This window comes from Perca fluviatilis, chromosome 5 (genome assembly GCF_010015445.1).
Source record: "Perca fluviatilis chromosome 5, GENO_Pfluv_1.0, whole genome shotgun sequence".
Classification (NCBI taxonomy): Eukaryota; Metazoa; Chordata; class Actinopteri; order Perciformes; family Percidae; genus Perca; species Perca fluviatilis.
Genome location: NC_053116.1, coordinates 7885085 through 7907965, shown reverse-complemented (window position 1 = coordinate 7907965; position 22881 = coordinate 7885085). Strand labels below are relative to the sequence as shown.

The 22881-nt window shown below is 45.0% G+C and overlaps 3 protein-coding genes across 7 annotated transcripts in view; 2 read left to right on the top strand and 1 right to left on the bottom strand.

Annotated features, from left to right (window-relative positions):
• The window catches only part of agap2 (ArfGAP with GTPase domain, ankyrin repeat and PH domain 2), a 42309-nt gene extending 35116 nt beyond the window's left edge, over positions 1 to 7193 (top strand). For all 5 annotated transcript variants that reach the window (XM_039800388.1, XM_039800386.1, XM_039800385.1 and 2 more), the window contains 4 exons: positions 1688 to 1778; positions 2486 to 2708; positions 3567 to 3837; positions 5815 to 7193. In XM_039800388.1, the coding sequence (XP_039656322.1) occupies positions 1688 to 1778; positions 2486 to 2708; positions 3567 to 3837; positions 5815 to 6021 (792 nt within the window). In that variant the 3' untranslated portion in view covers positions 6022 to 7193. The remainder of the gene's footprint in view (positions 1 to 1687; positions 1779 to 2485; positions 2709 to 3566; positions 3838 to 5814) is intronic.
• Positions 7194 to 9672: 2479 nt separating this feature from the next.
• On the top strand, positions 9673 to 18139 carry LOC120558974 (zinc finger and BTB domain-containing protein 39). Its single transcript, XM_039800389.1, has 4 exons — positions 9673 to 9786; positions 11381 to 12661; positions 15127 to 15480; positions 16761 to 18139. Exons 2-4 carry the CDS (start codon positions 11414 to 11416, stop codon positions 17721 to 17723), a joined length of 2565 nt encoding a protein of 854 aa, XP_039656323.1. The 5' UTR covers positions 9673 to 9786; positions 11381 to 11413; the 3' UTR covers positions 17724 to 18139.
• A 3064-nt stretch (positions 18140 to 21203) lies between these two features.
• Positions 21204 to 22881, bottom strand: part of gpr182 (G protein-coupled receptor 182) — a 3596-nt gene continuing 1918 nt past the window's right edge. The window contains exon 2 of the mRNA XM_039800382.1: positions 21204 to 22881. This exon is cut by the window's right edge and continues 31 nt beyond it. Coding sequence (XP_039656316.1) covers positions 21812 to 22881 — 1070 coding nt within the window. The 3' untranslated portion in view covers positions 21204 to 21811.

Genomic DNA, 22881 nt, shown 5'->3' with positions numbered 1-22881 from the left:
TAGCTAGCTGACATGCTCTACATCTGAGCTACTGAGCATGTGCGAGTGCAATCAAAGATAGTACAGAAGAAGAAGATGAAAAGAAGTCTCACTCTGTAGCTAAAACAGAAACCAGGTGAAAAGAGGATCTGCAGCAGTGAGAGAGAGCTGTGCAGTACAACAAAAATATGGTGTTTTTTGAAAATTAAACCATGTAAACCTATTCTGGTACAACCTTAAAATACAGTTATGAACCTGAAAAGGAGCATAATATGGGCGCTTTAATGGATTAAGTAAATCTGTGCACAATCCAACTTTGGGGTAACTGACTGGGGAATGAGGAACAGGTGAGCACGTGGATGTGGGCTTCAGGTGAATGGAGGTTGTGCTAATATACTTTTCATACACAGTATGTAGAAGTAGTAGCCTAGAATCCTAACGGCAGCAAATTTAATTTGCAGCCAGGGGGGGTCTAGGCACTCTCCGTTGGCTTGCGAGCTGGAAAAACTAAACTCTGGTCAGGCCAATCACATCGTGTATAGAGTCGGTGGGCGGGGCTTATTGCTGCTGCTGGGAACAGCGGTCTTCTGGAAGACTTGGAGTTCAGCTTTTCTTTGAGAAAAGAACAAAGAACGGCACTGAAATAATTCTTAAAAAAGGAAGATGTGTTCGGAGTTTTGCCGACCGGATACGGTAAAAGTTTAAAGTTTAATCTATCAACTAGCTCCGCTACTTTCTTCGTTGCTCTGCCTGGTTGTAGCGCTATCCTATTGCGTGCAGAGGGAATTTGAAAGACAACCGTTTATCCCGCCCCTCGGATTGAGCCCTGCCAATGGTGAGTTCCCAGACCCAACATTTTGTCTGGCTTGTCAGGCTATAAAAGTAGTGCATAGTTTGTGGATTTTGTGTACGTGCCTGTATAGTATATCAGCAAGACATTCTGAGTATACGACGTGAGCTATGGAGTTAGAATCATGCCAAAACCTCACACACACACACACACACACACACACACAAAACATGTTTTACTCACGCCCAACGATTCACAAACAAACTCAGTGTGGTTTGCAAATACGAAACATCATTCACAAACTAATGCATTTTGTTCTGCAAATAAGAACCTACCTATCAAACAAATACAGTATGTTTTACGCATACAAAGAAACGTTTTGTGTGTGTGTGTGTGTGTGTGTGTGTGTGTGTGTGTGTGTGTGTGTGTGTGTGTGTGTGTGAGGTTTTGGCATGATTCTAACTCCATAGTGAGCTTACTGGACATACTGTTCTCAACCAACCCAAAATGCATTGCATCTCTTCAGATGGACTATGAGGCAGACGGTTAAATTCAAATAATAAAGTACGGAGTGGCCCCGAGGCCCAAATCACAGAATGCATTTGTTTTTTTAAGAATTTGCATTAATGCATTATTATCACATTCATGTAGATAGCCCTAATTATTATATATATAATAATGTTAATCTCCATGTGCCACTATGGATTTTAAGTACCATTTGTTCTTGTGATATACTGTAAGTAATTGTAATTGTGGACTGATGTGTATATACGTGTGTGTGTGTGTGTGTGTGTGTGTGTGTGTGTGTGTGTGTGTGTGTGTGTGTGTGTGTGTGTGTGTGTGTGTGTGTGTGTGTGCGTGTGTGTGTGTGCGTGTGTGTGTGTGTGTGTGTGTGTGTGCGTGTGTGTAATGGTGCAGGCTCGGAGGAGCAGCCAGAGTGAGGCTGTAGCGCTGCAGGCCATCCGCAACGCCAAGGGCAACAGTCTGTGTGTCGACTGTGAAGCCCCGAGTGAGTTCCCCTCCAGCTGCAGATTTACTCTGCTTTCAATGCCCCATTTCACCCTGTTTAAATATCTACTCCACAGTGGTGGAAGAAGTACTGATATTTTAGTCAAGTCAGTTAAGTTTTTTTATACTGTATTCATACAGTAGTGTTCATTTATGCTTTGTTTCTATGTTTATGCTTATATTTGTATAATTTGTCTTTAAATGTAAAGCACTATGAGTTTATGTGTAATGAAAGGTGCTTTATGAATAAAATTGTCATTAAGTATATATATACTATATATATGTATTATGTTATTGGATTGTGATTATTGATGAACTGATATGTACACCACCTTAATGTTGAAGCTGGTAAAGGTGGAGCTCATTTGAGCTCATTTGAATTTATATATATATATATTTATTTTATATTAGGCTGTTATATATATATATATATACTCATATATATGGCTTGTAAATGTATGATGTCAAGTCTTATTGACAATAATATTACAATTTATTTGTTGATTATATTTTGTATTATTAATCTAAATCTGGAAAGTAATTAAAAACCTGTACAACATGAAGAAAATGGCAAATTTTGAGTAAAGTACAAGTACCTCAAAATTATACTCAACTACAGTACTTAGTCACTTTCTACTCTTGCCACTCTATAATCTGTGTTAGTTCATTTTGGAAAATAACCACTCTCTCTCTCTTCTTTCCCTGTAGATCCCACCTGGGCCAGTCTCAACCTGGGCGCGCTGATCTGCATCGAGTGCTCGGGGATACATCGAAACCTGGGCACTCACCTGTCCCGCGTCCGCTCGCTGGACCTGGATGACTGGCCCGGAGAGCTCACACAGGTCCTGGCTGCCATCGGAAACCACATGGCCAACAGCATCTGGGAGAGCTGCACCCAGGGCCGGACCAAACCCACACCAACGGCAACACGGTGGGTGGATCAGCACATTTATCTAAAGGAACACAGCTTTTTTAGAATGATGGATGCATTCTCAGACAGCAACTCGTTTCAATTTACGCCTGTACAGTATTCAAATCAACACGTAGGAGTTTATAACACAATATAAGGAATAGTTTTAAGTCTTCATTCATGTATTTATCACCAACATTTCCTATGAATCATCCATAACTGGTGCTAACAGATAAGTTGTCATCATTCAAAGCGTAATAGCTGTTATCATATTTACCATTATATGATTACACACATTAATGTTACGAAACATTTATCAACTGTTTACACACGTGTACAAATCATTCACTGGCAGGTTTACTGTATGTCGAGCACCAGGGAATGGAAATAGCAGTTTGACAAATAAAGGTCCACTTACTAGATTTCTCCCGTGCTTTTACCAGCATCTCATGGCCTTCATCAGTGCATGGAGTTTGCTCAGTTGTCATGGAAAGTGAAGAAATAGTTATTAATACATATACATTGGTAAATATATTCACACTCACATGTATTGTTCATACAAAATATGAACTGTTATGTTAATTGGGCAGTCATTCATTTTCCGTTCATGCGCTTCTTACAGATGCTTCACAGGATGAGTTATAGTTGATGGCAAATACATTCATAAAAACATGTCCTTATAGCTGCTTGTTGTTGTTGCAAGTGCTTGTGGGAAATATGAGATGTGAAAGTTGGCAAACTTTGTTACCGCAAGAAACAAACCTGATGAGTTTGTAAAAGAATTGGGAGCCGAGTCAGATCTCAAACGTCAGAGCTTCACATTAGTGAAAACCTACTCCTTTGCATGACTGGATCTCCCGCGTGTGTCTGTTTTCCAAGTGAGGGAAGAGAGTCGTGGATTCGTGCAAAGTACGAACAACGGGCGTTCGTGCCGCCTCTTCAGCCGGCCCCGGCTCCAGGCGACGGCATGCCCATGTTGCTGCTGTCTGCGGTGACCGAGAGGGATCTGCCCAGACTGCTGCTCCTTCTGGCCCACAGCACCAAGGAACAGATCAACGCTCAACCGGCCGGGTCGACCGCGCCGCCTCGCTCGGCCCTGCACGCCGCCTGTCAGCTGGGAGATGTAGTCATGACCCAGCTGCTCATCTGGGTGGGTTTCTCCTTTCTGTTCACATTTCTTTTAATGTCCTTTTTTTTTTACTTTTGAGGTTGGTAGCTTTAATCGATAAGAACATCGGCTAGTCATATATGAGCCTAAGCCTTTTCAGTCACTGTTTGCTGTTTGAGTTTACACTGTGATATGTATATAATTATTGTTTTATGATGAGTGAATAAGCAACTACTAACTCACTAACTAATATTCACAGTTCACCCTCTATGCATTGGTATCTGCTCATATATGACAAGACAAATAGAGTAACACATTTTCATAATAAAGCAGCACATAGATCACATTGAGACGGTCTTGCCATGGCTGGATAAACTGGTTTAGGGGCCCCAAGGCAGAAGATTCCTTTTGGCCCCTGTTCAACATGGATATACCCTGTCACTTTTAAGTTCAGATCATGTTCAGTGCACAAAAGAGACAATAAAGGGGTTTCCCCCTCAGCAGCTTCCCCAGGGGATCAAGAACCTTTTAAGGTTCTAAGGAACTTGTTTCGACCTGAGGAACTATGGTGTTATTTTAGTTCCATGTAAAAAAAAAAGAACCCCACCAGAACAGAACATGCAACAGTAAATACAGCATGACTCTGTGTTGTTGTTTCCTCTTTCTGTGAATGCATCAGTCTCATTTGCCTAATCTACACATCTCTTTAGATGTGGTTGAACAGCAATGTGCAAAAGGGACTTTTAATTCTTAGTTTAGTTCCTGTGGTTTCACAGTTCCTGGAACCTTTTGATCAAAAGGGGGGCTCTGTGCAACTTTATCTGTCTAGAGACTCAGACACCAACCAGGGCTCCATAACCTGTGGTCATTTGATTAAACACAACTTAAAAAGATTTAGCAATATGCACCAACGGAGCACAAAATAAACTAATAAAGGTCTTAAAATGAGATTTGGGCAAAGGACACCCTGTTCTCTACAAGATACAAGGTTAGCTAATAACGCAGGGCTCGCCTGCGTCCATATTGCATTAGAATTTCCAAAAAACTATTGGCATGCAGTGAACTTCGGAATCTTGGGGCCCCAGAGTTACCTGCTTTCCCCGGTTAATATTCTGGTCTTGGGTCTTACAGACAAAGATGCTCGTCTGCTTTGTCCCATTGGAGCTTCCATACTTAACATGCAGTTTAAAAGACAATTCCGGCGCAAAATGAACCAAGGGGTTAATAACATATGTGTACCGAGTCGACCGTTCTCTGGGATCTGTTTTCCTGCTAATCGAATGAGTCTCTTGCTTGAAACAAGCTAGCGCAAACCGGTGATTAGCTTGTAACACTAGCCTTCGGGGCAGAGGGTAAATCGCTATTTCTATACCACTAACAAGGCTCAAAATAGCACCACACATCCACGGTAGCATAGTGAGCGTCCCTTTGTGTAAACTGAAGCATTGAGAACTTTGTAAGTGTAAAGACTATTTATTAAAAAGATAGATTATAAAGACGGTAGCGTTCATGTAGCCATCTTGGGAAAACAGTCATGACCAGTCGAACAGCGTGCAACCAGTAACATAGCTCAAACACGCCGTTCGTCGTTTGCTAATCACCGGTAGCTATTGAGGAGGGGGGGCAAGGTGGAGGGTGGGGGTGTGGCCTTGACCAACTGCCACTTTGCTCGTTTGAAAGCCATGATGTCTCTCTCTCTCATGGGCGGGCCAAATTCTCTGGGTGGCCAAAGCAGAGAAAGGGGAGGTAACCTTGCTCCTTATGACCTCATAAGGAGAAGATTCCAGATCGGCCCATCTGAGCTTTCATTTTCTCAAAGACGGAGCAGGATACCCAGGGCTCGGTTTACACCTATCGCCATTTCTAGCCACTGGGGGACCATAGGCAGGCTGGGGGAACTCATATTACTGTTAAAAAAACCTCATAAAGTGAAATTGTCATGTCATGCGACCTTTAATCCATATTTACTCTGTGAATAAGCTCATAAAGGAGTTAATATCATCTCTCTCCCCATAACAGTACGGAATCGACGTGAAGGCAAAAGATAGCCAAGGCCAGACAGCCATGAAGGTGGCCAGAAAAACAGGGAGCAAAGGCTGCATTGATATTTTGCTTCAACACGGCTGCCCCAACGAGACGTCCCCCACCACTGCCACACCCGTCCTGTCCCGCCGGTCCAGCACTGCCAGCCTGGGCCGAACCAGCTCCAGGAAACGGGTGTCGTAGCGCCAACTGAAGACGCCACCACACGGAGGAGCCGTTGACCTCTGGAAGATGCTTATTGTTTAGAAACCTTTTGAAATCATGGATACTTTTGGAGAGGGGGCGTGCTTTAGGGAAAATGACAGGACTATATCATAGTACTAAGGATTTAAACAAAAACGAGAAAAAAAATAGCTTCTGAAGACTGAACAACATATCAAACAACTTAAAAGCAATATTCATTCAATTTCTTGATGACAGATATGTTGCTGAAATGCCGTGTTGTTGTTGACCTCATTTCAAAAATGACTCAAGTAGAACTTTGTAGCTGTCTTCTGTAATTTTAGAGCAGACAAACTGCTTCCTGTTTCACTTCTTCCAGAAGAAGTGCAATAATCCAACTATGATGATGAAAAGCAACAAGTTTTAGAGCGGACCGTGTCGGACGACTGTACGGTCAATACACCGAGAAGGGTGCTGCTTTTATTTCAAATTTGTTGTGACCGGACCAAAACGGCCCTTATTTCCTTTTGGCTTTACAAATAAAAGCTACAATATGTCATGTCGTTAGTTATGTGTGCCTGTCGCAGCAGTATAAAGGCCAGTTTGGCCGACATAAATGGGTTTTTCAGTGACGAATCAGCTGAAATAATTCTGCTTAGACTAGAAAAAAAAAATGAATGGTTTGGAATATGTCAGTGTTACTCTCACAGGTCAAAGATATGGCGTTTTAATATAATGTAAATGTACCTATACTACGTACTTAATGTTAAACTCTGTAACCAAGACACAACTGAAAAATCAAAGACTCAATTTTGTAAATGATTTCTACTGGTAGTTTTGAAAATATGTCAGACTTGTGTTTTTCATTGCCTCTTATAGTTTGTTTTTTTATTTTTTATTATCCTACATGTCATGAAAGCATCAACCAGTAAACAAAATGCTTTTACATAATGTGAACATGTGGCTATTTGTTAAGTTTTATTTGGGATGGCCCAAACGACTACATAAAGACATTATTGCCGTTCATATTACTGTTGTGTAGGTCGTTCCCCGGAGTTTACAGTGAAGTATGAAGAGTTGCAGGTGTCATAGTTATTTCTGACACTTTGTGGGTTGTGTGAATCTCTCATGAGCTAAAAGAAATGGTTACCGGAATAAAATAAACTTTTTTTTAATTAGCATTATTAGGATCATTTGTTTGTGTTTTCTTTTGTCTTTGTGTGTCTAGTACATAACAATGTGGTTTTGTGGCGTGTCTTTAGTCATGCAGTGGTGGAATGTAACTACCGGTAAGTACTTTTACTCTACATCTTTGAGGTACTTGAACTTTAGCTGCATTTTTTTTTTTCATTTTATACTGTACTTCATATACTTCTAATACGTTACATTTTGGAAGCCAATATTATACTTTTTACTGCACTACATGTATTTGACAACATTAGTTACTTTACGGGTTCAGATCATTCATTCAAAATCTAAATCACTATACATTCTGATTTATTAAAAAGGATTAAGCCACCAGCAGTATATAAAGTAGTTCAAATCAGCTCCACCTTTACAAGCTGCAACATTAGTGATACTTACATTGCACATTGATGCATCAATAATTATAATTAAGTGATATATGATTCTGAAATGGGCCATTCTGCACAATCAGTACTTTAAGTGTACTACACCTTGAGGAAGGCTCAACACTCATTGGTGTATTTTTAATGTCTTGCCCTATTTATTAAAAGGCCTTTTATCACTTTTTGTAACCAACCTTGAGTGCCTGGACATGATTTTTATGACATTTTGGGTCATAATTCTTCTTCCTTTATGTGCAGTACTTTAAGTGTGTTTTGATGCTGATACTTAGCCAGTACTTTGACTTAAAGGTCCAGTGTGTAACGTGTTTAGTTGTTCATTATCAAAATCTGTCTTGCCTGTTCACAAACTTGTCCATATTTACCACCACCATCAATTCCAAGTATTCCTTCACAGCACATATCTGAAATACGTTAGCCGGTAAGGGACATACAGGACATACTGCTCCGCCTTTCACGTTTTCTCTGTCACATGATAAACTCACAGGTGCTGCTAATGCTGCTAACGGGTATCGTAGCTTCCCGGCCCCTGCAAGTTTGAAGAAGGAAACGTGGAGGACCACACGTATTCAAAATCCAGATTTCAGGAACAGGAGTCTTCTTCTTCGCCCAGAAAAATATTGAAAAGAGCATGAAACCGGCTTATTGAAGCGTGAAGGCTACCGTAGCTGTAATACGTACTTTGAACTGCGTGGCGCGAGAGAGTTGAATGCGATATATGATCTCAACACTAGATGGGAGAAATTCCCACACACTGGACCTTTAAGACTTTTAAAGGAACACGCCGACTTATTGGGAATTTAGCTTATTCACAGTAACCCCCAGAGTAAGACAAGTCCATACATACCCTTCTCATCTCCGTGCGTGCTGTAACGCTGTCTGACGGCTCCAGCATTAGCTTAGCCCAGCACAGATCCTGCAGGTAACTGGTTCCAACTAGCCTACTGCTCCAAATTGTGACAAAAGTGACAAAATAACGCCAACATGTTCCTATTTACATGTTGTGATTTGTAGAGTCACAGCGTGTACAAAAAACAACGTAACATGAGACACAGCCATCTTCTATCCGTAAACAAAGCGGGAACTATATTCTCAGACAGGCTTGCTACGAGCATATCACTCCGCCCAAGTACTATATTCTTCCGCCTGAGAATATAGTTCCCGGTTTGTTTACGGTTAGAAGACGGCTGTGTTATATGCGTTGATTTTATTTTTACGCTATATTCTACATACACAACATGTAATAAAGGATATTATTTCTTACTCGAGACAGAATAGGATTACTGGAACCATTCACCTGCATGTTCTGTGCTGGCCTGATGCTGCTGGAGCCGTCAGACAGCCTTACAACACGCACGGAGATGAGAAGGGTATGTATCGACTTGTCTAACTCTGGGGGTTACTGTGAATAAGCTAAAGTCCCAATAAGTCGGCGTGTTCCTTTAATACTAGACTTTTACGTAACTCAGTGGCATTTTACATAAGCATAAGATATGATTTCTTGCAGTGCAAGAAGTCCAATGATGAGGTACTTGTACTTTGTGTATTGGAGTATTTTACATTTTACACTACTTTACATTTCTACTCCATTTTAGAGGGAAATATTGTACTTTTTTACTCCACCACATTTCTTTGGCAGCTAAAGTTACCATTTACCTTCCAAAAAAAGATTTTACATTTAAAGAAATATACAATAAAGATTAAAGCTCAAAGAAAGAAAGAGGGCAAGAGGCTTTCTGCCTTTATTGGATAGGAAAGGGTAGACATGAAGGAAAAAGGGGAAGAGATGCAGGAAAACCGTCACAGGGAGGACTCGAACGCTGGACCTTCTGCGTCGAGGAATAAACCCTCTGCATATGTGCGCCCGCTCTACCAACTGAGCTAACCGGCCACTAATGAGTTACTTTTTTTTTTTACCACTGTTGACAGTAGTGGTATCCCAGCATGCCATCTGCGCCTTCACAGTGCACCTGAGTATGAGTATGACTCATCCCATTGACATATATAAAACTCATCCAGACTGCAGGGGGCGCCTGCAGCCATAAAGAAGCCTGCAGCGCGCTCTTGTTGACAAACGTCACCAACATGCGACGGCCTGTCAGAAGGGTGATCATTTCCTAAGATTTACAGTCCGTGGACGAGCACCGCTCTGCTTTAAAACAAAGAGCAGGTCCGTCACCTACCAGCGTCTTTTAAATGGGTAAGTCAGAATCGCGAGACTAACGAGATGAATGCATTCGAGCGAGAATGGTTTTTGTTTCGAATAAATCTGTAAGACGCGTGTGCTGATTTAATGAACAGAGTTGACATAATCATAACGTGTCTGGAAAACTGGCTAAGCTCAGTTAGCTTCTTGTTGGAATAAACGGTGTATAAAATGTCAATTCAGAGTGTAAAATGGGTTGAACCCCTAGTTGTGTGTACAGTCTACGGTCAAAACACAGCGATTTTTTTTTGGAAACCTTTATTTGGCGGGACAGATATCAGATTACCCACAGCTAAAGTTTTCACGTGCTCACGTTTTATTAAGCACTTTAAAGTATTTATAACAACAATCTAAAATACATATACATCCGATGCAAATGCCCCAGCTGTCTGTTGTTTGGAAGTCTGTTTTTTCTGACTATCACTGTTAATCAATACATTAATTACTATTTCAAGTAATTGACTAATAATTGAAGACAGCAACCAAAGTAGCAAATATCCAGCATATGTTTCCAAAGACAAAAGTATGTGTTATGATGTCATGTTGCAATTAAGGGGTTAGTCCATGACTACACAAGATGTCACACTTAAGTCTTTGTGGTCTTTATTAATGTTATTAATTAAAGCTGAGTGACTTAATAGTTCTTCTAATTGTCTCCAGAAACAGCTCCGTTTTGAAGACATAGTCACTTGGTGATATTGTTGACGCGATTGTAATGTTATTTTGTGTCATTGTAAACGCAATGTCTTGGGTTTTTGGATTGTTGTTCAGCCAAAACAAGCACTTTTTAAAAACTTCCTATTGAGTTGTGCCAGCTGTGGGAAATTCAGACATGTTATAGACAATAAAACCGATTGATTAATAATGAAAATGTTCAGTTGCAGCCCTCGGTGACAGTTAACGGAACATGCTGTACGTTCTTTGGCCTTGACTGCACATTCAAGTATTGGACAGAAAGTAAACATTGCCTGCCTGTTAAAGGTGCTCTAAGTGATGTGACACATTTTTTTTTAAGCTACAACATTTTTCGTCGCATACAGCAAACATCTCATCGCTATCCGCTAGCTGCCTGTCCCCTGGACACACTGTAAAAAAAAAAAAAAACGCGGTCCCTGTAGACAGCTCAGGCTCCACAAACGGCAACAAAAACAAGCTGCGCCGACCTGCACCACCAAACCTAGCAAACAGTGTTCCAGCCAATAACCGACGAGAAGGAGCTTGTTGAGCCATCACTGCAGCAGCGTTAGCATGTAGGCTACTTCCACAATGCGAATTCATGACTCAACCAGCTCCTTCTTGTCTGTTATTGGCTGGAACACTGTTTGTTATGTTTGGTGGTGCAGGTTGGCGCAGTTTGTTTTTTTTGTTTTTTTGTTTGTGGACCCTAGGCTGTCTACAGAGACGCGTTGTTTTTATTTATTTATTTATTTATTTATTTTACAGTGTGTTCAGGGGACAGGCAGCTAGCGGATGGTGAGGAGATGTTTGCTGTATGTGACAAAAAAATGTTGTAGCCTAAAAAAACGCGTCCCATCACATAGAGCCTTCCTCTTCGGTTGTGCCTGACCGTCTTCTCTGCCCCTTGCAGTTGGACTGTAGCGCACCAGGAGCTGCAGCAGGGATGAGGATCCGGCTGCAGGGTCCCGGCCACGCTGCCAGCCTTCTCGCCGAGCTCAACCGCTGCCGCCAGTTACGCCAGTACTGCGATGTGTTCCTGCAAGTTGGCAACCGCACCTTCGCAGCCCACCGCGCGGTGCTGGCCTGCGCCGGGACGTACTTCCGTAACCTGTTCGCCCGGGCTCCAGCCTCGTCCACCGCCGCCTTCTCTTTGGAGTTCATCTCCCCGGCCAACTTCGAGAAGGTGCTGACGTTCGTCTACACGGGGGACATCTTGACCGACCTCATAGACGTCGGGGTGCTGTACGAGCTGGCTGAGAGGCTGGGCGTCGGTGAACTGGTGAGGGCCTGTCACGCTACCTTCCCCGACCTGCAGGCTTCTGGGTCCGCAAACTGTAAAGCCGGTAGTCCTGAAGACCGCTCCCTGGACTCTAGCATGGTCTCTGCTGCTGCTGCTGCTGCTGCGTCCACAGCGGCTGCCGCGGGCGCAGCTTCTGCGTCGTCTGTGTGTTCCTCTGCCGCCTCCTGCTCGTCTCTGTCTTCATCTGCCGCCCCGACCCCTGCCGCCGCTCCCTCGCCCGTCTTCCAAGCCAGAACGGCCAGCGCCGGCTGCGAAGCTCACGCCGGGGCTCTGTCTCTGGAGCTGAAGGCAGAAGACATGCAGTCTCATATCGGCTACGGGCAGACGGCTGCAGCTCAACCGCTACCGGGCGGGCCGATTGACGGCGCGCTGCCTCCGGGGCCCGTGCTCCAGCTGAAGATCGAGCAGGGCCTGGAGGAGGAGGAGGAGGAGGCGGCAGAGGGCAGCCGCGAGGGCTCAAGAGACACAGATGGACGAGTGGTTTCTGAGAGCACAGGAAGCTCTCTGCCTCAGAGCGTGGACGCCGCACCGCCCGACTCCCTGGCTCCGCTCGGAGAGCAGGCCTGCGACCCAACGGCGTCCGCGGAGGAGCCTGGAGGCGGCCTGCAGGTGGGATCGGTGGAGGGCGGCGTGGTGGACGTCCGGAGGGACGGCAGGCTGGTGTTCGGCGAGGTGGGGGAGGGAGAGAACATGGAGGGGAGGGGGGCCCTGAGAAGGAACGGAGCCACGGAGGGAGCCGAGGAGGAGGAGGAGGAGCGGTGGAGACAGCTGGCAGGGGAGGTCATCGAGCTGAGCGACGACGAGAACTTCATGGACGAGGGAGACGAGGAGGACGATGAAGACGACCTTGTGTATGTGGAGAACGGAGAGGGGGGGAACTCCAGCAGCCAGGTAACGATTGCATTTCTCAGCTTTAAAATATTTCAAATAGAGATGCACCGATTACAACTTTGTAGACCGATTCTGATTTTCTTTGAGTTAGGCCAGCCGATACCGATTTTAGCCGATTCCGATTTCATTTTTTCTAACCACTTTACAGCACACACCAATATTTATTTTCTATTTTTTCTTTAATAAAAGATTTTGCACAGAACATAGAACATGTTTTGAACAGATAATGGATCACTTTAAAATAGAACTATATAAATGACTGCTGGTGTGGGAAATTCACACACATCTAAAGAGCAACGTTAGAACCATTTCCTTCTTTACACATCCAATATCCAACTACAAAAAATGTGATTTTGGTTTTTGGTGTCGTCCCTCCACGCCCTGCTTTTTCCTTGCAGGTGTTGCATATTGCAGACTTGTTATCTTCTGCACACACACGCTGAAGAATTTCCAAACAGCTGACATGTTGCAGGTTAATTCACCAGGTTCCCTACATGTGCGAGAATAGCGCGAACACACGGCGGAGAAGTTGAGAGAAAGGGAAAAGAGACTGTCGCGTCTTGAGAACCGTAACTCGTATAATTTATGTTGTCTGTTAATTGTAGCGTCGACCGGCATGAAATCGGCATATGTCAGACTGACCTGCCGGTCGCCGGTCATGGCCGAGCACGTGAAAACCGCCCAATTCCGGTCACCGGCCGGTCTATCGGTGCATCTCTAATTTCAATAAACAATAGACAATAAAAACATGGTAAAAATCGTCAATAAAATACAAATACAACAGAAACAATTATCAAATAAATGAAAGACAAGCTAGCCTGAACAAGTGAGCCTTCACTTGTCCCTTAAAACAGTCCACATTCTCAGCAAACCTAATGGTTGGTAGAGCATTCCAGAGTCTGGGTGCCATATCCTAAAAGGCTCTACCCCCACATGTCTTCAGACGGGTGCGTGGCGTGGATAGAAGATTTTGATCGACAGACCTGAGAGACCGGGAGGGGGTGTGTAAGTGAATTATGTTGGCAAGATAATCGGGGGCCTGACCATGTAGAGCCCTATAGGTTATGAGAATTTTGAATTGGATCCTGTAGGTTACAGGAAGCCAGTGAAGGGAACAAAGGGGTGACATGGGTGCGCCAAGGGTTGACAATTGGTGCTTTCACAAAATTTCTTTAAAAATAACCATCAGTAATTGGGTTATAATGACAAAGTGGGTAAAGGCAAATAATAGAACAGTTAGTAACAGTCTGGTAAGTTCAGAAAATGACATCACTTTACTCTAATGTATCCTTTAAAACCAGGACCAAGACTAAACTTAAAGGTCCCATGACATGCTGCTCTTTGGATGCTATTATATAGGCCTTAGTGGTCCCCTAATACTGTATCTGAAGTCTCTTTTATATAGACCTTAGTGGTCCCCTAATACTGTATCTGAAGTCTCTTTTATATAGACCTTAGTGGTCCCCTAATACTGTATCTGAAGTCTCTTTTATATAGACCTTAGTGGTCCCCTAATACTGTATCTGAAGTCTCTTTTATATAGACCTTAGTGGTCCCCTAATACTGTATCTGAAGTCTCTTTTATATAGGCCTTAGTGGTCCCCTAATACTGTATCTGAAGTCTCTTTTATATAGACCTTGGTGGTCCCCTAATACTGTATCTGAAGTCTCTTTTATATAGGCCTTAGTGGTCCCGTAATACTGTATCTGAAGTCTCTTTTATATAGACCTTAGTGGTCCCCTAATACTGTATCTGAAGTCTCTTTTATATAGACCTTAGTGGTCCCCTAATACTGTATCTGAAGTCTCTTTTATATAGACCTTAGTGGTCTCCTAATACTGTATCTGAAGTCTCTTTTATATAGACCTTAGTGGTCTCCTAATACTGTATCTGAAGTCTCTTTCCAGAAATTCAGCCTTGGTGCAGAATTACAGCCACTAGAGCCAGTCCCACAATGAGCTTTCCTTAGGATGCGCCATTTCTGTGTCTGTAGCTTTAAATGCAATTGAGGAGGAGAGAGGGGGGGCAAGGTGGAGGGTGGGGGTGTGGCCTTGACCAACTGCCACTTTGCTCATTTGCAAGCCATGATGTCTCTCTCTCTCTCATGGGTGGGCCAAATTCTCTGGGCGGGCAAAGCAGAGAAAGGGGAGGTAACCTTGCTCCTTATGACCTCATAAGGAGAAGATTCCTGATTGGCCCATCTGAGCTTTCATTTTCTCAAAGACAGAGCAGGATACCCAGGGCTCGGTTTACACCTATCACCATTTCTAGCCACTGGGGGACCATAGGCAGGCTGGGGGAACTCATATTAATGTTAAAAAACCTCATAAAGTGACCTTTTAAGCTATTACGATATCTCAAATCTAAGACGATATCTATTCTCATATCACGATAGCGATATAATATGGATATATTGCCCAGCCCCAAGTCAACACAACACAAATAATGCTTTTCACTCCTCCAGGTGACGGGGAACATGCTGTCATGTAAAGCCTGCGCGGTGCCCCTCCCGGCGGACCCCGCCGCCATCAGGAGACACGCCGAGACCCACCTGACGGAGCTGGGGAACTGCCGAGTGTGCGGGGCCACGTTCCCAGACCGCCCCGCCGCTGTCGCCCACTCCCTCTCCCACGTGGGGGTGGAGCTCTTCACCTGCGACATGTGTCACTTGCAGTTCTGCAGCCAAAACAAACTGCTGCGCCACCACCGCCAGACAGCCGCCACTTACGCCATACCGCAGGTGGCGCTGACCAACGGCAGCCAGGGACTGGAGCTGCAGTGTGCGGTGTGCACCAAGACCCTCAGCAAGGACTTCCAGGTGGGTGGACATTTAGTCTGGATCGATGGAAGTGCACGTCCAGGACAAAGTCTGACATCCAACACGTCTGACGTCAGGCTTTGTCCCTCGCCCTCCGCTCTCTGTGTGTCGCCGTTCTCAAACTCTGTTCGCTTCGGGGAAACGACGACAAACTTTGAGCTAGTGAGCTTCACGCGGACAATGTCAAGTTTTGAAGAAAATTTGGATTGTGCCACAAGGCAGGCCTGCTTGGTTCTCTCAGGGAATGATTGTAAAGATTTACAAAGACTATGTTTACGGGGGCGCCTGGGTAGCTCACCTGGTAGAGTAGGCGACCGTATATAGAGGTTCACACCTCGACGCAGCGGCCGCAGGTTCAACCCTGCCCTGCGGCCATTTGCTGCATGTCATTCCCCCTCTCTCTCTCCCCTTTCATGTCTTCAGCTGTCCTATATAGATAAAGGCCTAAAATGCCCAAAATGTCCTCTCTAGCCGGGACATTTTGGGACCGATTGGTGGGATTGCTGTGGACGAAGTACACACGGCGATACACTGGTTAGAGCCAATGAGGTGTAACCATGTATCAGCTAATGTAAATAGCTCACCTTACTGTATTGTGTGAACAGTTAACTTCCTTTTAATATCGTATGTGGCGTTTTGTTTTGCGGGGAGCAAATGTTCCACCAAAACAAGTTCCTTCCCGAGACTATTTAGCAGAGACCGCCGTCTGGAGCTTAGCGCCGCCCAAGACCATTGTGATTGGTTTAAAGAAATGCATTTTATTTTTTAATTTTTTTCTTTCTGCATCTATGGTGTAGCCAGACCTTAACTCCACAGCGCTGTGGAGATATGTCTGGCGATGCGAGACAAGCGGACATTCAACAATTTCTTTTCGGTGTAGGGTATGCCAGTTTCTAGCTGCAAAAAAACTAAACAAAGTCAATCAAGATAAAAGCCATTTAGTCCAAAAAAATTGAATAAAATCAGACCATTAAAAGTATAGCGAATTATCTGAGGTTAGACTCATTCATAAAAATGGAAGAAAAAAAACAAAAAAAACAGTTTTTGTAGCTTTCAGGTGATTCTTTACTCTTGGAATAATATAAGAACCAGTAATTAAAGTGGAACTCTAACTTAAATGAAGCCTACAGTATGTCGAGGCGTCTGTTGTTTGTGTAATTATTAAAAGAAAACTGATTTCACAAAGAGACGTCTGACGGTAAGAATATGGAATTACTCTCCAACCACCTGCTTCATGCTATCCTCCCATTATTTAAAATTTTTTTTTACCTCCTTCCCAGACGGTCAAAGACCACCTGCTGAGCCACGTGTGTCCCCAGAGCCTGAGCTGTGGCGTGTGCCACCTCCCCCAGCTCTCCCTGTGCTCCCTGCTGTGGCACGCCCTGGCCCACCTCTCGCTGCCCGTCTTCACCTGCCCGCACTGCGCCCGCTGCTTCGTGGAGCGCTCCATGCTGGACCGACACATGATCGCCCACGCCGAGGAGGCGGCGGCCAAGGAGAGGGAACGCTCGGCGCTGAGGGCGTACAGGGTGCGGGCGGACGCAGGCGCGCCGGCCGGAGCGGAGGAGTTGCACTGCTTCCTGTGCCCGCAGACTTTCCGCTCCCCCTCGGCCTTTCAGTACCACCTCAGCCTGCACACCAGCGAGTCCCTGGCCGGGGTCGGGGGCGCCGGGGGCCAGGGCTGGCCGGGCAAACGTAAAGCCGAGTCTCTGGAGTGCCCCCTGTCCGCGTCGTCTCAACGGGAGGTCGGCAGCCTGGTTAAAATGAGCAACCTGGGCGCGGGGCTGGGAATGAGTTTCGGCATGCCGGAGAAGTTCTATCACGGGTCAGTGCACGGCCTGCCCTCTGGGGCGACGAGCAACGGGAGCTCAGGGCAGGACGGGGCAGCCGGCGCGGCGGGCGTCCGCGAGAAATGGTACCGGTGCCGCTACTGCGGCAAACGCTTCGCCCACTCGGGGGAGTTCACCTACCACCTGCGCATTCACACCGGGGAGAAACCCTACCAGTGCAAGGTGTGCCAGCGCTTCTTCAGGGGCCGCTCCACCATGATCTGCCACCTGAAGACGCACGCCGGCGCCCTCATGTACCGCTGCACCGTCTGCGGCCTCTTCTTCTCCACGCTGAAGCTGGTGTCGTCGCACATGGAGCTCCACAAGGACCACCTGCCCCCGGACTTCAACATCGAGCAGACCTTCATGTACAACGACCACTCGAAAGAGCCGCTGCCCGCTGTGGACGCCTGATGTGGTTTTCTCTCCTACGCCTCCTCTGCGTCTGGTTGTCGTGGACCACATACTGCATATACCGGTAGTCGAATAGGGCTGAAACTAACCATTCTTTTCATTAGCGTTTTTCTTTTTTTAAATTGCCGTAAAATGTCGAAGTGTTTTTAAAAAAAATACGGTTGTCCACAATTGCTCTAAAGTTAAAGAGCCCCTGTTATACTTCTTTTTCAGCGTCATATTTGTACTCTTGGGGTCTACTAAAATAGGTTTACATGCTTTGATTTAAAAAAAAAAAAGACAACGTAGAAGTTGTCTGAGCTCTTGGGCCCCGCCTTCCTGAAAAGCCCAGTCTGCTCTGATTGGTGCTTGCGTTCTCAATCAGTGACATCACTAACTAGGGCTGGGCGATAGGGAGAAAATCAAATATCAGGAGATTTTTGACCAAATACCTCGATATCGATACCTCAACGATATTGTAGTGTTGACTGTTGGTGCTTTCACAAAATATTTACACAATGAGATTTTTTATAAATAATCATCAGTAATGTGGATATAATGACTAAGTGGGTAAAGGCAAATAATAGAACGGTTACAACAGTCTGGTTAGTTCAGAAAAGTACATCACTTTACTGTAACTCAGCCTTTAAAACCAGGAAAAGACACCACTTATGCCATATTACGATACTAAGATATCCAAAATCTAAGACAATATCTAGTCTCATATCACGATATCGATATAATATCGATATATTGCCCAGCTCTATCACTAACTGAGGAATTTCAAACAGGAATGTGGGCGAGAAAAGCATAATAGGGGCTCTTTGCGGTTAGAGTGCGGATCGTGCGAGCCCGACAGACATTCAGATATTTTCTGTCCGAGCCCAGCCTAGGCCCGACACAGTTAAAATCTGTTTTTTTTTCTCATACTAATGACACATGTACGTTTGTTTGTGTGGAAAGCTTTTATTAAGCAACTGTAGGAAGGCATTCGGAAATGTCAACAGATGAGCGCATCGGCGCACACGGGGCAACAGGCGCACGTTAACACAGGCGGCGCACATTATAAGCTGTTTTTAAATTTAAAATGTTCGATGCCTTATCGCGCTGATGTGACCGAGCCCGACCCATCCATCCTCTGTTTGCGGCAGGGCTGGGCAATATGGAGCAAATCAAATCTCACAATATGTTTGACCAAATACCTCTACCAATATTGCGACAATATTGTAGGGTTGACAATTTGGTGTTTTTCACAAAATATGAACGCAATGATATTTGCGACGACTAATCTAATGACTAAGTGGGGAAAAGACAAATAATAGAACAGCTAGAACAGTCTGGTTAGTTCAGGAAAGTACATCACGTTACTGTAATGCAGCCTTTAAAACCAGGAGAAGACACCACTCGTATTACAATATAACAATATCCAAAATCTAAGGGATATCTAGTCTCATATCACGATATCTATTTTATATTAAAGGTCCCATGACATGGTGCTCTTTGGATGCTTTTATATAGACCTTAGTGGTCCCCTAATACTGTATCTGAAGTCTCTTTTATATAGACCTTAGTGGTCCCCTAATACTGTATCTGAAGTCTCTTTTATATAGACCTTAGTGGTCCCCTAATACTGTATCTGAAGTCTCTTTTATATAGGCCTTAGTGGGCCCCTAATACTGTATCTGAAGTCTCTTTCCCAAAATTCAGCCTTGGTGCAGAATTACAGCCACTAGAGGGGGGCAAGGTGGAGGGTGGGGGTGTGGCCTTGACCAACTGCCACTTTTCTCGTTTGAAAGCCATGATGTCTCTCTCTCTTTCTCATGGGTGGACCAAATTCTCTGGGCGGGGAAAGCAGAGAAAGGGGAGGTAACCTTGCTCCTTATGACCTCATAAGGAGAAGATTCCAGATCGGCCCATCTGAGCTTTCATTTTCTCAAAGGCAGAGCAGGATACCCAGGGCTCGGTTTACACCTATCACCATTTCTAGCCACTGGGGGACCATATTACGCATATTAATGTTAAAAAAACCTCATAAAGTGAAATCTTCATGCCATGGGACCTTTTTTAATATTTTGCCCAGCCCTACGTTACGGTGACATCTTCAAATGGCTTGTTTTATCCCACCCAACATTCTATAATGGTGATTATAGAAATTAGAGAAGCAGCAAATCCGACTAATCGACTAACGGCATCAGCTCAATAATAGACTTAGACGTTTAGAATGTAGCGTGGACACATTATCTGTCAGCTGCCGTTTACCGAGTCACCCTGTTGGAGGGTTTGGTCTCCTTGAACTAAGAGGAAAAGAGGCCACTCGGCGGCCGGGTGTATCCTGTGGTGCGTCCGTGCAAGAAGGGAGGCTGCCGGATCGTTGACCGACACGCAGCGGCCCCCCCGCTCCTATTCATCTACTCCTCCAAACAAGTCTGTATCTTTATAAAATACCAGGATAAGGTTTTTAAACGTCAGTGGTTGATGATCACACTGTTATCAAAGTAGCATAGAAATTATTTTCCTATATTTATCACTATTTTTCAGACTTTTTAACTGTCTTTTTAACAGTTTTTTTTTTTCCCTTTTTGTTTTTTTTTCAATCCACAGGTACAACATGACTCATAAAAAGAGTGCATTTTTATTTGCCATTGTAACATAAAAACGTGTTTTTACTTCACATTTCAGTGTGATATTTTGTGTCTTACCTCATATTTATGATGAAACTGTAACTAATATTTTGTATGCCTTTATATGTTGGCCTTTTTGTTTTTGTTTCTATATTGTTTTTGAAAAACAATCCAATAAATGCCTCTAGGAAAACTGTTTGTCACCCCCGAAAAAGATTATTCTGTTGTTACGGTGACCTTTTTTTTTTTTTTTTTTTTTTAAAGTGTTCTGAACCGCAAAAAAAAACAAAAAAAACATCCATCATCAGGATTTCGGTGACGACGTTGCAGAAACCTGCGTAGCTTTCTGAACCTCCTGCTTCCAGGGGCTTGTGACCTTTGCCCCTTTTTTTTTTTTCCTTCTTCCTGCTATTGTGCCATCTGCAGACTTCGACACCCCCCTTTTCCTTTTTTCGGGCCTTGTTATCATTTAAACTGTTGGAACGTGACCCATTCCAGATGGAGACAGACAGGGAAGTAAATGTAATGAAGACTGCGAGAAGGGAGATAGCTAATGTGCAAGGACAGCAAAAAACCGTCCTCGGGTAAAATAAACATATTAAGCGGGTCGCCGTGCTTGGGCGTTGCTCTACTTTTGCCCTTTTTTTTTATGATAACTAAAGTAAAAACACGGGGCGCCTGGGTAGCTCACCTGGTGGAGCGTGTGCGCCCCAATGTGCGGAGGCTCAGCCCTCGCGGGTTCGACTCTGACCCGTGGCCCTTTGCTGGGTGTCATTCCCCCCTCCTCTCTCTCTCCCCTTTCATGTCTTCAGCTGTCCTCAAATAAAGGCCTAAAAATGCCAACAAAAAAAATCTTAAAACAAAGTACAAACAAGTTCTGCACCTTAAATTCATCCAAATACTGTGTGATGGCGTTTTATTGCATTTCAACCATGTTACAGCACATGTAGACTACAGCAGCATCTAGGAACAAATAGCATTTAGTAATGTGAATTAGGATTTATCTGTTAGATTTGTGATGAAATCAAATATTTTTTAATATTTATTTATTTTTTACATTTTGCAAGACTCTTATGTGGCTACGAGGCTTGCTCTTATGCGGCACTGGACGGACCGCACATATGTTTTTTTATTTACACACATTCCTGGTGTGGCACTATTCTTCTTCTGTGCCATGAGATTTTTTTTTTTTTTTTTTTTTTTTTTTAAAGAGGTTTACCATGACTTCCTGTGGGAGCGCATCAAACATTTCCTGCCTTTCTTCCGTTGATGATCAGATACACGATATAAAAACGGGAAGTTGATTATGAGAGGAAGGTGTTTGTGAGCCCCTCTGTTACGTAACAAACAGCACTGTGAGTCTGCGACCAGAGTGGAGATGTTGTGCAATCTAAGCCTCCGGTATTCTGAAGCACCAAGACTGGATTCAGTTCTGTCTCGCTCCTGTCGCTCTCTCTTTTCTTATCTCAGTTTCTTTTTTCTTTTTTTTTATGATCCAACATCAGACTGGCTGGTGCTGGCGTTACTTAACTTGCGTTGCTTCCCCGCGTCTCCCCCGCCTCCGTTGGGAGCGCGGGGCTGGGTCCCCGCTCCCGCCTGCTCCGCGGTCCCCTCTCTGGGGATGTACGTCACCACGGTGTTGATCAGGTTGTTGCGGAAGCTCTTGCTGAGGAAGTTGTAGAGGATGGGGTTGGCCACGCAGTGGAACAGGGACAGGCTCTGCACCACGCTGATGGCGAAGTAGAGGGCTTCCACCGTGTCGCAGCTGAGGAGGAACGGGTTCAGGTCGTCTATGATCATCAGCAACATGACCAGGTGGTAGGGCAGCCAGCACGCCACGAACACCAGCGAGTACACGTGCACCAGCCACACGTCCCGCCTGCCCCGCACGTCCGGTGCCGTCCGAACCGCCCGAGCGATCAGCACGTTGCAGGTGACGATGACGGCGGCCGGGCCCGCGAACTGGAAGATCAGGCAAAGGAACGTCACCGAGACGAACCATTCGGTGTAGTTGTGCGCGGGCAGCATGTAGCAGCCCGGCTCGTCCCACTCTAGGAGATCCACGTGGACGTTCTCCATCAGAGCCAGGAGCAAGGAGAGCGCCCACAGGCCTCCGCAGAGCACCCAGCGGCGCTGGCCCAGCACGGGGAAGAAGGCGGGAAACGAGGGCCGGGTCAGGGACAGATAGCGCTCCAGGGTCATGAAGGCCAGGAAGAAGGAGCTGCTGTAGAAGTTGACCACGTAGACCAGGTTGGTGACCTTGCAGAGGAAGCGGCCCCACAGCCACACCTTGTCCATGGTCACCTCCATCATGAAGAAGGGCAGGATCACGATCACCATGAGGTCCGACAGGCTGACGTTGATGATGCAGAAGAGAACCCCGTTGGCCGAGTGGCGTCGGCGCCAGTTGACCCAGACGACCAGCGCGTTCTCCAGCAGGCCCACGACGAAGATGAAGAGGTAAATGAGGAAGAGGGCCATGCGCCGGTAGTCGGTGAAAGAGTCCAGCTCCAGGGTGCACTCGTAGACGAACCACGGGGTGCCGTTGAAGTAGTCCA

Coding starts and splice junctions, on each gene's coding strand:
- LOC120558974 (XM_039800389.1), top strand. CDS start 11,414: ATGAGGATCCGGCTGCAGGGTCCCGGCCACGCTGCCAGCCTTCTCGCC. Junction 12,662..15,126: donor GGGGGAACTCCAGCAGCCAG/GTAACGATTGCA, acceptor TCACTCCTCCAG/GTGACGGGGAACATGCTGTC. Junction 15,481..16,760: donor CCCTCAGCAAGGACTTCCAG/GTGGGTGGACAT, acceptor CCTCCTTCCCAG/ACGGTCAAAGACCACCTGCT.